This window comes from Alligator mississippiensis, chromosome 3 (assembly GCF_030867095.1).
Source record: "Alligator mississippiensis isolate rAllMis1 chromosome 3, rAllMis1, whole genome shotgun sequence".
Lineage (NCBI taxonomy): Eukaryota > Metazoa > Chordata > Crocodylia > Alligatoridae > Alligator > Alligator mississippiensis.
Genome location: NC_081826.1, coordinates 257,119,608 through 257,136,210, shown reverse-complemented (window position 1 = coordinate 257,136,210; position 16,603 = coordinate 257,119,608). Strand labels below are relative to the sequence as shown.

Genomic DNA, 16,603 nt, shown 5'->3' with positions numbered 1-16,603 from the left:
GGGTATGCTGCTGCAATTCATATCTGGCTCTGTGATGCTTTTCCTCTGAGCAGGACCAGTATGTGCACATGATCTAATACTAGCTGCCCAGGTGATGGCATACATTTTGGGGGATTAAGACCTAGCCACATCAATTTCCCTCTAAAGAATGCTCTGTAGGCTACTGCATCCTTGTATGTTGTCATGCCGTGGTGTGTTGTTACAGGTCCATTCTTCAGAGACCACTTTTCTCCTTGTGTGGGACTGCTGTGGTTGCGCTCAGCTGAGGTACCCAAGCTAATAGCTCCCAGATTTAAAGTTGAGGGGGCTGAAAGGAAATTTTCAGGAAAGAGTCCTAGGCTAGGAACTTCCTCCCTACTTTGATTCAATAGTTCAAGGTTGTGTCAGGCATATTTTATCTCTGTTTTCAGGATGTCTTAATCAGGGCAAATTGAGGGGAGGGCTATTGTTTTGGGTCAGTGAGATGTGAACGGTCATTATTGGGCATTTATAGACATGTTCTGGGAGTGTGTCTGTGTTTCCGGGGGGGAGGGAGAAAGGGGCAGGTGGCGCTTTAATTAGAGTGGCTCTGAGAGCCGCTATAATTAAAGTGCCCAGAGAGCCACATGTATCGGCATTCCCACACTGAAAAATGGCAGCGGGGCGCTTTAACTAAAGCTTGTCGAACAAGCTGTAGTTAAAGTGCCCCCACCATCATTTTTCAGTGCAGGAGCACTGATATATGTGATGTTGGAGTCTGTTGGAGCATGGTAGTTACCACTCTCCAGCAGACTCGATTGAGTCTGCCCCAGTGCGCTATAATTACAGCACGTCAGAGCAGCCTCCCTGCACGTGTATAGGCGCCCATTGTGGCTGCTCAACCAATGTGAAAGTGTGTATGCATTTGCATGCATGACTCTTCTAAGTGGGAGACGCATTAAAAATAATCTAAATAAATAGATACTTACCAATTTGTGTTAACAGCAGTGTGAGGCTTTGCTCTGTCTTTTCCCCAGAGCACCTATTACCTTGGCAAGTCACTTTTCACCACCCACTTGCCCCCCAGCATCAGTTGTTCATGCATATTTAGGGTACAACTGGGCTGCAAATATGTATCCATACAACTTTCTTTTAATTTTAATTTTATAATATTCTCTTCAGAAGAATTTAGACTAATGTTTGTATATGTGCTAGATTTTATCAGGTATGAGTATTTTTTTCCTATGCACTCTTGATATCCAAACTTCTTCAGATCACCTTTTTCCAATTAATGAGGTAGCATGCATTTCTGACAAAGTGTTTGTTTTCCAGAATTAAACTGTCTTCTGCAAAAGGAACTAGCCTTTATATATATGGTCTGATTTTGCAAGCAGGTTCTGAATGTGCCCATAACTTCTCCTAACTTAATTACAGGTTGAGTGCCTGTAAAATGCACTCTGGTCCTTGTAGGACAAACCCATTATCTTGTTTGTGATTCTAGTTTGAAATGTAATAATATAGTTTCGTTATTCCATGTCATGAATCTATAGACATTTTGTATTTAGAAGTCTTAAGTTAAACACATAGGTGCATATCTTAGCCTACCACTTAAAGTTCATTTTTCATTTTACATGGTAAGGGGTGATGTGTTTATGACAGCAAGATCTATGGTCTCAGTTTCTGTATTTTGAGTAGACCTAGGGAAAACAGGAGTATTGAGATATTTTCTGGATATCTCACCAGAAGCTTAGGTTTACCATGGCACCAACTGAATTCTTTATCTTCCATTCTTTCTTTTCTCCATTGTTCATTGACTGCACAACTATCCTTCTTGTTTGTAAGGCCATAAACTGTGTGTTCTTCTTAAGCCTTTCTTCTCTCTAAATTATATCTATAAGCCATTGTTGAAGTTTGTAACCACTGTCTGCTGCAGTTAGGATTTCAAATTGTAAAGAGGATGAGAAAATAAACCCCAAGATCCATTAGCAAAACATGTACATTCCTCACAGGTTATCTAATGAAGTAAATGTTTCTGGAGCCAGTTATAGTGGACAAAAAAATGATGATTGTGTCATCTGTATTTTGAGTAGACCTGGGTGGAATAGGGTTATTAGATATTTTCTAGAACCTTAATTGGAATAACTTGGACTCACAGTGCATGTCCACACAAGCAGGCACATGCGCTTGCAGCAGCTCAGATAGAAGCAGTGCAAATTTGAGCTAGGGCTTTTTGCCTCACTGCACATGCCCAGACATGTACTTTGGTGTGGGGCAAATTGTGTCACTTGGGTCAAAATAACCCTGCCTGGCTTTTCCCGGACCTGCAGTCAGGGGGAGCTAGAGGCTGGGGCCAGCCAACAGTATAAAAAGCTGCCCTGTGCTGGCCCCAGCAGTACAAAAAGCTGCCCTGACAAGTAGCTCAGGGCCACTTGCTCTCAGGAGCTTCTGGGCCCCAGCCAACTGGTACCTGGGGACGCTACCCCTTGTGCCAGCTGGACTGCTGAAGCAGCCTTGAGAGTTCCCTGCAACCTCTACCCACCGCAGGAGTCTGGCAGTGGGGGCTGTTGCCTGACTGTGACCTGCCACCTGCGAGAGCATGTGGCCCCAAGTCTGCACACCTACCAGACCTGGATGGGGACTGCACGGCCATTAGAGGTATCTGCCCCTCTGGGCCAGCTGCAGGTGGGCTGTGGCTGCAGAGTTGGCCTTTGTGCGGCACTACTACCATGTGTGCCCCTGCCTGGCCATCTGGGCAGCTGTTGTTCAGAAGATGTTCTCAGTGTGGTGGCCTCCTTTGAATTGTCAAAGCATGTCCTCCTGGCCCCAAGTGGCCAGGAGATCAGCCACCTCCAGCTGGGTCCCAGGTGCCAGCTCTGAGCAGGCTCCTCTGCCTGGGTACTGCCACTTGCCTCACTAACAGGAAGTCTGGTGTTCCCTGTTTAAAAACTGAAAAATCCCAGATAAAAGTCCCGAAGTCATTCTGTAAAATACCCCAAAATCCATGTTCTCTCAGAATTAAAACAAAAGACCACTGTATATAGAGAGAGAGAGAAAAAGACAGAGAAAGAGCAATCATATGGGTAATGTTTTATTGCTATATCTACAATGTTAAAGCAATTGGGAAGCCTACCAATGTCTCTATCATCATAATAAAATGAGTTCTAAATACCTATATGTTTTGCTGTTTGCCTTTGGTTTTCTTATCCTAGAGCAGTGAGAGCTCTCCCTGACCCCTTCACTCACCAGTTTGTGGAGACAGCTGCCCTTGCAGTTGCAGCTCCTGCCAGCAGGTCTCATCCTGTCTGGCAACTGGGCATGCAGGGTGTGTGCTGGGGGAGATGGGGTGGCTGTTGGGGGCTGTGGGGTGTGTGGCTAGGTGTGGATAGATGGTAGGGGGACTGTGGGGGGGGGCTGGTCAGGAGGGGTGGGCTCGTGCCCCCTGCAGAGCCCCCCCATACACCTCACAGACTGGCCCCCCACAGGGGCCAACCCCCCCCTCCCCCCCAACAGGGGCCATAGCCCTGCTGCAAGGTCTGCCCCACCCAGCCCCAGCATCCTGGCACTTAAAAAAAAAAAAAAAAAAAAAGGCCCCCTGGAACCTGTGCTGCCACTACCCCATCGTGCGGGTGCGGCCCAGGTCAGCAGGGCACCACACAGCTTCGCACACTGTTGTGCAGATAGGGTCGCTCAGGCTGAGCAGTGCCAGGCCCCAGGTGACAGCAGCAGCAGCCCCAGCTGCCCAACAACGCGCGGAGTTGCATGGTGCCCTACTGACCTGGGCCGCACCTGTGCAATGGGGCAGTGGCAGCAGGGGTGCCAGGCAGCCAAGGCCGGGTCCCGGTGCCCCCTGCTGACCCGTGCTGTGCGTGGGGGCTCTGCCAGGAGGCCCCAGTGACCCTGACAGCTGCTGAGTGCAGGGCTTTTCTTTTTTTTTCTTTTTGAGTCTGGGACTGCTGGGGCCAGGTGGGGAAGCTATCAGGGGAGGGGGTGATCTGGGAGTGGGGCCAGGCGGAGGGGAGGGCATTGGGGAGCGGGGGCTGGGTGGGGGGGATGATTGAGAAGTGGGGGCTGGGGCCGGGTGGGGGCAGGGCCCCTTCATGGTCCCCACCCTTTATTTATCTGGCACAAAGCTGGGTCCAGCTCCCTGTAGCTTGAGCCTGTAGCTTGCCCTGCATGAGCAGGCACTGTGCTTTACCAGCGGGGCAAGGGCTAGCCATAGAGACACTCTGAATGGCTTCCAGAACGTCTCTGTAGAGGACCCGAGCCTCCGGTTGCCTCAGGGCATGGTCCTGGACTGTGCCCTGCCCCGTTTTTTTTGCCCGGGGTAATTTTTTGACCCTTGGATATCCAGGGGTCTAATTTTGCCCCCTCCCTGCAAATTTGCAGTGCAGGGAACATTTTTTTGTTCCTGCGCGTGCCTCTTGCAGCATCTCAAAGGGCTTTGAGATGCTGCAAGAGGTACATGCATGCTTGTCTGGACACACCTGTCTCTAGTGGGTTATGGAATAGAGAAAATCCCACACAATTTACTGATTCGTTTTGATGCACTGGCTGGGGGAGTAGTTAACTGATTGCACGATTTTACAATGATTACACACTTAATTTATACAACACAATTTTATTTTAAAACTCTTTGCTACGTATATAACACTGCTTAGCCTTAAGAAACACCACAAACATTAAAAACACAATAATTACATATATCAGAAACAATGCTCCGAATGCACTTCCTTCCCAAACAATATATAAGAATTAGTGTTACAAAAACAACTACAATTACAACTAAAAGTTAAATTTGAATCAATACTATTATTTTTCATAATATACTTACAATCCTAGAATTCCAAGAAGCCAAATACCAAAATATGGTTTCATTCCTCAGTAGTACGATTCAATGGGTTGGCCTCAGTAGTACGATTCAATGAAATGGGCTCAGCAATACAATTCAATAGGCTGGCCTCAGCAGTGATAGGACTAAGTCCCCTTCCTTCAGTCCTTTTCAGGTGCTCCGCGGCTTCAGCGTGAACTAAGAGATTCGTGTTCACAGAGAGGGTGGTTTCAGGTGATCAGTCTGAACCGGGCTATACTTGCAATTTTTCCTTCGTTGTTCTACAAGTATAGTCACCTCCAAATTGGGACAGCAAGTTACCGTTTTTATTGAGCAAGTTGCCGTCAGAGGGCTCCTCCTACTCAATATATGTCACTGCTCCCAAATTTGGGCTCGGATCTTACTCAACAGATTCTTTTACCTTTGTTGAGCATTTTAAATTACCTTTGGGAAACTTCCATATCACTGCAAATGCCCTTTTCTTACCAACCTGGTCAAAAGGCCTCAGGGTTTGATCTCTTGGAATTCAAGATATTTACTCTCTTTGTAAAAGATTTCTAAAAGATGAAATTTAAATTAAGACTTTAAGCGAAGTCAGGACCTTTTGCACGTAGTCCCAAAACAATGAACTAGATAAGGAAATAAATCTTATCTTCTTCCTGAAACTGGCTAATGGGCAACCTTTACAAACATTCACACTATTTCATTCAATATGACAACACCCACAGAGACTCTTCAGTGCTTAAAATTATTTCAGAATACCACACGAGAGGAAACAGAACAAGGCAAATTCTTGTCCAGGGTGTTTAGTAATACATTTTAATCAAGTATATCTTATTATTGGCTTTGATGAAAGCCAGAACTTTAAAGAAAATTGAGCATAACTTTTACATTTTGTATGCATATGCTTTTGTGTGCATATGTGCATGTTTTCAGACACAAGAAAACCTGATAAAAGTGAAGTTATGATTGAAAGTACTTGTTACTTTAGTAGTGAAAAATATAGTATTGCTATGTTTCAGCTTATGGAAAAAAATAAATATTCTTAACCCATGAGATTCAGAATCCATCCAGTATCTGAAGACATGATGCTTAAGGCTATGAAAAGGATGGTATCTCTGTCTTTTTTTTTTTTTTTTTTTAATACCACTTAGATTTTTTCCATTTAGAAATTTCCCTTTCCTGTTCTGGATATTCCTGTTTTGTGTGGTATAAAACTATGAGTAAATATGACATGAATGACCTATGAAATGGTCTTTTGTTAATCATTGTAGTTTGCTTTCTTTCTGCCCTTCCTAAAATGCCAGGAAAAGAACAGATAGAGAAATATATATACCTTTGGAGGGGCTACTTTTGCAGGTTAGCAAGCAGGAATCCAAGGCTCATAAAACTGGATTAAAAAAATCTCTGAAATCGCAGGAAAATGGGGATAACCAGGGAAGTTCTGAATCAGAGCTGGTTAGTGATCTCACATAGTTGTGGGCTAAGATGTTGGCTATATTTAATTTATAGGTAGATGTGAGTGGGGTATTTTTAGTCCGTTTCTCCAACCATTTATTAAATACAATTTCTATTTTCCATACATAGACTGAGGCATCTGTTTTCTTTAGAAAGCCAGCCCAGCCACCAGGTCTCTGCGAGGCTGTTCTTCATGGACACCTCCAGTTTTCCTTTCTTTACTCTTCTCTTAGTTAATTAACTTTTCTTATTCTGTATAATACTTAATGATGCAATTAATGACTTTTCTTAGGGATTAGAGTATATGCCGTCAGTCTGTCAACTCTGTAAAGTTTAAAAATCCAGTATAACTGTAAAATGCTCATACAACATTCTTGTCTCATTCATTTGTGTATCTTGTCTATATAACTTAAATGGAGTCTTTTTTCTGGTATGTAAAGAAGAGTATCAATTGTTCTCAACCTTTTGAAACTCCAAGCACCCCATTCACAATTTATTTATCACAGTGCTTATTACCTTCTAGCACAGGGGCTGGGCAGGGGGGAGGAAGGTGCTTACCTCCTTGCACCCTGGTCTAGATGTTGTAATAATACAAATAATACATAATGATTTATAAAAGATGCTACACATTTGTATCCTAACTTGCCATTAAAAGCTTTCAACATAGTGTGTTTGAGAAATCATATCATAGGTAATTAAAGAATGTACACATTAAAGAATGTGGACATGGGAGGCAGAGTTAAGAGTATACCCATAGCTTTAACATTTTCGTTTCCTGAATTTTCAATATGGTCCTTTCACTATAACTTAAAGGACTGTGGGGATATACATGTGTGCCTCTTTTTTCAAGCAGACAATATTATGTACCTTTAGAACATGCAGAATTATAAACCTGCAACATTCTGGTAGTGTAGCTGTGGCTCTTGAATGAAATTGGAATATTCTTTTTGATCTTTACACACTATTCATTTTTCTTTATAATAGCATACCATATGTTCTTCCTAAGATGGTGAGCAAGAAACATAATTATTATAGTTACCATTCAACTGATAACACCAAATTATTTCAACAGAAAAATAAATAGAAGATATTGAACATTGTCAGAATTACAGGACCAACAGTATATCTTGTATCTTCCAGAGTGCATCTCCTTTTGTATAAGGTCTTGTCCCATTATTCTCCTGAGTTGACTGGTGATTCTTTCATCAACCACAGTTACCCCAGTAGATCTGAGTAACAGGTGTGGCACTTAGTTCTCTTCCCTTCAGGAACTTTTGGCCAAATAGTAAATAAAGTGCTCAAACAACACATTATTAAGATTAAACAAAATATTGTTTAATTTTAATAATAAAAAATATGACATAAAAGGAAAAGATTTTTAAAGGACAATCTTTTGGCACAGACCATAGGCAGGCCTCTTTTTACCATCTCTCAGCCAGTTGCTTTCTACCTTTCTTTTCCCCTGAGGCCTGTGACATATGTTCAACTTAAGATGCTATTTGCGTGTTAATTGTGTTTTAAATAGTGAGTCTACACATTCAGGGAATTAATGATGCCACAGAAAGGGAAACCAACCACAAACATTTTACACAAGAAAGTATTGAACCTGTGACAGGGTTAGAATTGCACTGGGGTCTTCAATCAGCTCCAGTGCAGTCCCACTGGCTGACAGTCAGCTGATTGTAGGCTGAATCCAGGACCACACCTGGACTCAAACCAGCCTTGGTGTAATCCCTGCCAGTCAGTAATCAGCTGATTGTCCTCCAGATCTAGGCCTGCACTGAGGCGTGAAATGGTTGAAGCCTCAGTGTGGTCTGGGAGCCAGCCAAAAATGAGCTGATTGTCACGCACCTGACTTCCAATTTGCTGGAGCAGAGGGAACCCAGGATTGATAGATTCATAGACATTAGGGCTGGAAGGTAATCAAGTCCAGCCCCCTGCCCCAGGGGTAGGAAGTCAGCTAGGGTCAAAGGACCCCAGCAAGATAAGCATCCAAACATTTCTTGAATGAGTCCAGAGTAGGTGCCTGCACCACTTTTGGAGGGAGTCTATTCCAGGCCTTAGGGGCTCAGACAGTAAAGAATTTTTTCCTTATGTCCAGCATAAGGAAAACAGTCTTGGAGGAGCTTAGGACCGTTGGTCCTTGTTATCCCTTGGGGTGCTCTGGTGAACAGATGTTCCCCCAGACCCTGATGCACACCCCTTATGAACTTACAGGCAGCCACCAGGTGCCCCCTGAGCCTGCACTTTTCCAGGCTGAAGAGTCCCATGGCTCTCAGCCTCTCTTCATAAAGCCTATTCTCTTGCCCTCTGATCATGGACATGGCTCTCTGGACTCTCTCAAGCTTGTCGACATCCTTCTTGAATTGTGGAGCCCAGAACTGGATGCAGTACTCCAACTGCAGCCTCACCAAGGCTGAGTACAGCAGGAGGATGACATCCTGGGATTTACTTGAGAAGCATCTGTGGATGCAAGCCAGAGTCTGGTTTGCTCTACTAGCTGTGACATCTCATTGGTGGCTCATGTTCATCTTGTGATCAATCATGACCCCCAAGTCTCTTTCAGCTGTGGTACTAGCGAGCGTAGCATTGCCAAGCCTATAAGCATGCTGCAGGGTTTTTTTTCCCCGAGGTGGAGTACCTTGCATTTATTGGCATAGAATGTCATCAGGTTTCTATCTGCCCACTTACTAAGCTTATCCAAGTCTGCCTTGATACTAGCCTGTCCTTAAGTGTGGACGCTATGCCCCAAGGTTTAGTGTCATTAGCGAACTTGGCCAGTGAGCTCCTGACACAAATGTCCACATTGTTGATAAAGATGTTAAAGAGAACCGGTCTAAGGACAGAGCCTTTGGGGACACCAGTGGTCACGGAGCACCATAATGATTCACTAGCATTGACTACTACTCTCTGGGTCCAACCTTGAAACCAGTGTCCCAGCCAGTGGGCTGTGGTGTAGCCGAGGCTACAGTTGACCAATTTTTCCATGAGGAGTTCATGGGACACCAGATGGAAGGCTTTTTAAAGTTTAGATATATGATGTCAATCTCTACTCCCTTGTCCAGGTGATATGACCCTGGTCATAGAAGGAGATGAGATTGATCAGGCAAGACCTATCCATGACAAACCCATGCTGGCTGTCCCTCAGGATGTTTCCCTCAGCCAGCTTATGAAGAAGGATCTCTTTGATAATTTTCTCCAGAATCTTACTGGGGTTTGAGGTCAAGCTGATTGACCTGTAATTCCCAAAATCTACTTTCTTCTCTTTCTTGAAGATGGGTACCAACCACATTGGCCTTCTAGTCTTCAGGTACTTCAGGATCGTGATCCCAGGCTCCTGCTGCATTGGCAAGTAGGCTCAATTGGGATCTGATCCCTGATCCCAAAATTTCATGTGTGGCATGGTAGGAGGTGTATTGGATCAAATCCTGTTGCACCTTTAAATGGACATCTGAGAGTCTGTTTATTCAGCCAAAGGCCCTTTTGTCTCCATTTTACAGGCATATATCTTGCTGCCTCAAACAGCTTGATTACCTGCAGACAGGAGGTGGAGCCAGCCTTTTTTGGGCCCATGCTATTCCTATTGTCTTAATGCAACCATTGTCTTATTACATCACCATTGTTTTGCATTCCTGTTTGTTTGCATACAGCCTTGTTGATTTAACTCAATTTAGATATACAGCAAACAATGTAACAACAAGGTCATAGTACAGTATTCATTAATTATTAGCAAGCAGCTCCATGTCCTTCACAGCCATATAAAAGCAGAAGATTAAAACAAAAGATGTAGTCCTTCCAGTTCTTATTTCAGTTGGAACAGTCGCTTTTCCAATCAACTTGAGATTGTTTTAATAACTCAACAAAATTGCAGACAGCAGTGGGAACATTACATTGGATTAAAATGATTGCATATTTGTTTGTAACATAAATATTGTAAAGACAGACCAAATAAGGAATAGAAAATAGCTTTAAAGATACCTGCTTCAAATTAATTGCATGTATGTGAATTGAAAGGAAACAGCAGAAAATCTGTATCTTAAATAATTTTTCTTTGTCTCTTTAACAAAATAGCTTTCCAAGTTGTTGATGGTTTGGCAGATGTGAGGGTGAAATCAGCTCTTCCATTGTGAAAGATATGGTTTCCTTTAGATGGCCTTATGGCATTTCATCAAGTTTTGGTGATTCAGCTGAATTAAAAACCAACTGAATTTCAGTCTAAATTCCCCTAACTGCTAAACCAAACATATTTCTGACCACGCAGTCATTGCTAGATGGCCTGTCTTCAAGTCATATTGAAACTCTATATCCCACAGTAGGCACTTTTATTTTCAAAATCAAAGCTGAATGACACAGTGAAAGAAAATGTACCCTTTAATTTGGAGTTGCTAATCAGAATCTGTCAGTACATGCTGTATTACCTTTTAAGTCCAGTTTGTTAATTTTTTAATGAAATAAAGAGGTTTAAAGAATTTTACAGGTTATTTACAGGCAATCACTTTCTCATATTCTTCAAGAAAAGATTGTTTTCATTAAGTAAATTTAAAGGGTAAGGGATGCATTCAAAATAAGTATGTTGATGGGTGGGGCTCTTTTATGCTGAAGAAAATTTTTCACCTTCATTTAAAATTCCAGGCTTACCATAAACTAAAACTTCAAAGACATAATAAATTGTAGGCCTACTAACTGTAGTCAATTTATTTTGGAGATAACCATTCATAAAGGCACGCGTCCAAGAAAGAGAAATTCAAAGAAGTTGTAAAAACATGTACAACTTTTGTTCAACTTCCTGCTCGCATTGGACCAAATTAATCAAAATTTGCATTACTGTCCTTGATATATGAATAAAAATCATTACCTCATTTACTACACTACTAATTGCCAAAATAAATGGTTGCATGTAAAGGGCTAGATCTGCTCTAAGCAGAGAAATGTGGAATGTACATATTCTGTATTATGAAAGAGGAACCATTTAATTTTTGGTAATGCTTTATTATATACAGACAAAATGTCATTATAAATGACTTTAAAATGGCTATTGCATTATATATTGCATCTACATAAATACCAAAAGAATTCATCTTGATTAAGAGTCATTACAGACTCCTTCAGGCCTCATTTTTTTTACCTACTAAGCCTGTGTGAAAGAAAATTCAGTGAGTCATTACAGAACAAAATTGATTTTGCCCTCTTTTATTCCTGAAGATCTGGTTTGTTTTGCAATTATTAAATGAGGGGAAAAACAATCTCTCAGTAGTACAGTCACTCAGTAGCAGCTTGTGTGTACAGTAGGTATGCGTATGGATGAGTGCGTTCAGTGTGTTTTGAATACGATAAATACACTCACTGTCTATGCTAGACTAACACCTGGCATCTACTTTTCAAGGAATCAAAATGTGAACAAAAGCCACTTATTTAGTATGGTCAGCTGCTCGAGTTTACATAATGGCTATTGAAATGGGAAAAAGGTCAGGAATTAAGCAAAAAGCAGTTCTATTCTCTGTTTTTCACACACTCAATTTTGTTTGGAAAAATAAAATGCACCATATGTCTACCAGATGGACTGTGGTGCCTTATTACTACCAAGAATACCATAAATCCAAATGACCTATATATTACAAGGCACTGCCTGAGAGTTTTTCTGTTGACATCGTTAGAGCTAGAATTTTATCTTTCACATTGACTATTCAGTTTTCAAATTTCTAATAAATGAAAATATTGATGCATATTTCTGGGGTGCAGAATAATTTTTAAAAGCTTTATGGTTTATATGCATAATACGCCCCTTGAAGTTAAACTTTGGAGAATATGCAAACCTTAACATACTAGGCTGTTGCTATTATTCTGCTATTCCAAATCCTTCTAAAAAAACCCAGCATTATGTAGCAACTGAAATCGCTATAAAAGACCGTAATAAATAGTGGAATTTGGATCTAAATATCTAGTGTTTCTAGTTCAAGTAAACAAAGAAGTTGAACTTCATTGTCTGTTTTTTTTGTGTTTATATCAAAGATCTAGCTGGTATCAGCATGACAGTAAGAAATTTATAGTCTGGATAATGACCAGAGCCTCATCAGTTCCTTCAAAATCAGTATTCCATTAATTTTTCAAAGGTCAAGGTCATGGCTATTTCTCAAACATTCCTATTTTAATAAAGTAACAGAAAGTCTCAGAGTTTTGTAGAAAATTAATTATCCCCATAAAATAGCAAAAGGTCACAAAATGTCTTTCCTCCTTAAAGTAGCAAAAAATCTTATTTTTTTCAATAATTCATTGACACAGAGAAGCTAGGAAAAGCGCCTGACATTTCAGCATCTTCTTCCTTCAGGGGAAAATAATTGTTTCATATATCATGACTTAAAAAGACAAGTTAATAAAAAAAAATTACATGCACAAAACCATGATTGGCTGGGAACTGTCTGCACTTACAAATGAGGATATCATAGTTGTCATTTTTCCTAATGAGTTTTCAACTTCCATCCAGGAAGTCCAGTAATGAAGGCTATGCAGTCACTAGTAGGAAAAATATTTTTTAAAATGCATCAGGAAATGTAGCGAGAGGAGAGAACTTTGGTACAGATATGTCTGGAATGGGAAAATTAGGGTTGGCAAAAAAACAGTTGAAATTCTTGAACTAATGGAAAAGAAACAATTTAGAAGTGATATTTTACCAACATAAAGGAAAAACTATATTTAAAATGATTTAGCAGAACAGTAAAAATATGTATACTGTAGAATGGTACAGGTATATTGTATTCCCAGTGACCATGATACCTTCCAGAAAATATATAATTCTTTGGACATTGTTCCTTGAATCATTTGTGATGCATGGGCATTTGTGTTTATTATGTAGTTTAACGTGTATGGAGATGATCATGTTTTTTACACAGTAGCTCTTTTAGTAGCAGTAAATATGCAGAAGCTCTTCTGAAGTCATGTTGATGATTTCTTATCAGCTTCCACAGAGAAAACAGTATTTAAATGTTTTGCTATTCAAATTATCCTTGAACTGTTATTTTTACCTTTATTAATATTTTTCCTTAGTGTCTTTCAGAAAGGCAGAACCACAGCTGAAAGGCATTTCTTGCTTCTAACTGTAGTGGTATACACACACAACAAATTAATCACAAGCCAGATACCATTTTTTATGGAAACTTCCATTTTAATTATTTAAATAATCTATCTGTGCTCAAAATGTCATTTATTAAACTCAGACACCTAGACCTTTTTAATTTAATACTTCCATTGCAAAACACTTTTTCCTCCCTTGATTTCTCAGTAGATTTTCTTTCAGAAAGGAAGAGTTTTCAGTGGACTCAGATTCAGTTACAAATTAGTTAAATAAGGTAAGTGTTGGTGAAGTTTGTCATAAAAATATTTCAAGACATGTTCAGTTGGACAAGGAGTTGCGTCACAAATACTCGCTGATGTTGTGAATAAAACCTTGTTGAAGGATAGAGTGTATTAATACTATTATTTGATTCTCATTAAATGTACTATCACACAGTGCTTCATCAGAATGTAAATATTTTTCTGCCTCTCTTTCCCCCTTGTCTTCACAAAAACTTGCTTGGTAAAATTGTATTCCAGTAACCGATGCACCTTAAAAATGCTTTGCTAAATGTTAATATAGTACATTTACTTGTTTTCCATCTTAGAGTAGCTTTAGAAGTCTAGTTTAAAAAAATAATAATCAGATTTGCCCAGCAGTATTTGTTCTACTTATCTTTGCTAATAGTTCCTTTTTCCTGTAGTTGGTAAGACTGGAGCTTGATAATACCTGCTAAAATTAAATTCTTTTCTGTTTTTGAAGATCAATAGCATGCTTAAGCCCCAGTTCTGCAAAGACTCAAGCATAGGCTTCATTCAGTAACTGAAAATAGTTCCTTTGACTTCACACTTTACTTTATTCCAATCTTCTGGAAACTTTTCAGTTCTTTATGACCTTTTAGAAGCAATCACTGGTATTTCACTGGTATCCTTAACCCTCAAATACTCCTGCCAACTAGTGTTACTGATTTGTAAGTGTTCAAAACTTTGCAGTATTCCCTTTTATGCTCATTATAAACACCTACGCTTAAAACATTTTCCTTCCCAATAATATAAACACTCATTCCTCTTTTTTGCTCTTCTTGTTTTATTTCTTAAGGGAAAGAGGAACCAGGAGTCAGGAAGAATAGCTCTGCATCTCAGTCCCACACAGAGATAGATTTACCCCTGCATTTTCCTTGCAGATTAGGCCTGACTGTCCTTGGGACTGTTCAAATGAGTTCCAATATTCTCTATGCAACTGCATATATCCCAAGACATATTGCAGCCATGTCAGATGAGGTCCAACGTTTGACTGTTTGATGGGCTTCCACAAAACTTCAACCTTCTACCTCATTCAACACACATCATTTTAGCATTTAATTTTGTTTCTGAGGGTATGATTTTAACCATATCCCCATAACCCTGGCACTTGAACTAAATATGCTTTCTATATGGGAGCCTAGGGAGCTTGCTAGCTCACAAAGTATTTATCTGGAAAACTAATTTTAGTTTGGCTGACATTTGAAGTTGATGTTCAGTGTGAAATGTGCATTATAAAGAATGGAGGAGTATGCCTTTCTACTGACTCTCTCCACCTCCACATCTGTCTTGTATAGGGACTGTAGGATTGGGCCTCTAACAGAATACCCGTGTCCCTCCAGATGTCTGTTTAACATTATTTATAAAAATAGAACCTTTCTAAATCAGTCATATCTGAAGCTGAGTGTAGTTGCTGAGTACACGTATAAACTGTTGTACATACAAAGCTTTAAATTGTCTGTTTAAATTGTCAATAGTGGTGCTCAACCTTCTGGCCCTGAGAGCTAGATGAGTGACACAGGGCTAGTCTGTGGGCTGCATCCCAAGAGCCAAATCCAGTGTCATGTTGGTGTGTGGGGTCAGTCCATGGGTGTGATTCTGCATGCCTGATCTAGCCACAGAGCAACCCAATGTCCGACCTGATCCTGCGCACTAGATCCAGCCACAGAATGACCCCATGTGCCAGCCCATGTCATCTGGCCCCCAAGGATCACCATGGGTTCAGAAATTTCAGGGCCAACTGGCCCACAATTTTTGGGGGCCCCCTGCAAGATATAGTTTTGGGGCTCCCTGATTCATCGAAAAATCAAAATTGCAGTTAATTGCAGTATAAACTCACTGAAATAAAATAGTTGGGGCTGGGCTGTGTGCACATGTGCTGCACTGTGAGGGGCACAGGGTGCAGGCAGCACATGCTGGAGACGTCTAGGTTCTCTCCCTGGGGCTGGGGCGGGAGCGGAGCCAGGAATTCCTCCCCCTCTTAGCCAGGAAAGGGCTCCCTGCTTGCATTAAGCCCTTTAAACATGTTACAGGTGGTAAGGGCTGAGTGGGGCACGGCCTCTTGGTTGTGGGGCCATGCCCCCCTGCGGCCGCAGGTTCTGCAGAATATGATGGACCAGTCCTGAGAAATTTGGTGGGGATAGAGCATTAATTGCTCTGTTTTCCAGAGTATGGCAAGAATGCTGGCACTGCTCCCCTGCTGCCAAATTTCCAGATCCATGGGGAGCTTTCTGGGACTGATAACACAGCCCCACAGGCTGGAAGTTGAGCTCCACTGGCTGAAGGCATGCATTAGTCAGTGCAACAATATGCTTTTTAAAACATTACTAAAATTCGTATTTGCTGTACTCAGATGCTGTTCCCATACACAAAGGGGAAAAACATTTCTCAGTCTTTGTTAGACTCAGAAAAATATATCTCCCTGAGCAAGCATTGCATGAGTAGTTCGCCTGGAAAAGTCTGTAGCAAACCCAAAACTTAAATAGCTGCCATTCCTTAGTCTGCAAAACCAGTTCTGAAGATCCATTTCTTGCATGACTGTTGGAAACTTGCTATTTAAATCTTTTTCCCACTCCTTGTTGGGCACATAGGAGTGAGTTAGGTGCCCATCCCCCACAGGAGTCGGTGAGAGTTGGGCATATGTTTGGTTTAATAATGACATTATCAGTTATCATGGATTCTGTGGGAACTGAGGTGTCTTTAAACCTAATTTGTACCCACTCAGTTCTGGGCCACTGAAATTGGCTCTACCTTAGTTGCAATGCCTCTCCAGCTTTCAAAGAGTGATAGAGCAGCCCAGAATTTACTGCATAGCACCGCAAATCAGCTGCTTCATACCTTGGACTTGCCCGACCCTTGTCATAACCATAAGCAGCTTTTCATAAAGCCTGTGCTAGTGACAATTCTTGCGTGACTGGATCCAGAACTGTGGTAGCTCTCTTAATACCTCTGCAAGAGGATGAAAGGGCTGTACAAGATGAGAGAATCTTTCCCCTTGTCTGCATATCAGGA

The 16,603-nt window shown here is 41.2% G+C and overlaps 1 protein-coding gene across 2 annotated transcripts in view; it reads left to right on the top strand.

Annotated features, from left to right (window-relative positions):
• ARSB (arylsulfatase B) overlaps positions 1–16,603 on the top strand; it is a 158,290-nt gene that overhangs the window by 101,423 nt on the left and 40,264 nt on the right. Inside the window, exon 7 of one of the 2 annotated variants that reach the window (XM_059725113.1) lies at positions 206–3,125. The exons of the other annotated variant lie outside the window; for it this stretch is intronic. Within the exon in view, the coding sequence (XP_059581096.1) occupies positions 206–363 (158 nt within the window). The 3' untranslated portion in view covers positions 364–3,125. Of the gene's footprint in view, positions 1–205; positions 3,126–16,603 lie in introns of those variants that run through there. 2 annotated transcript variants of the gene reach the window in all.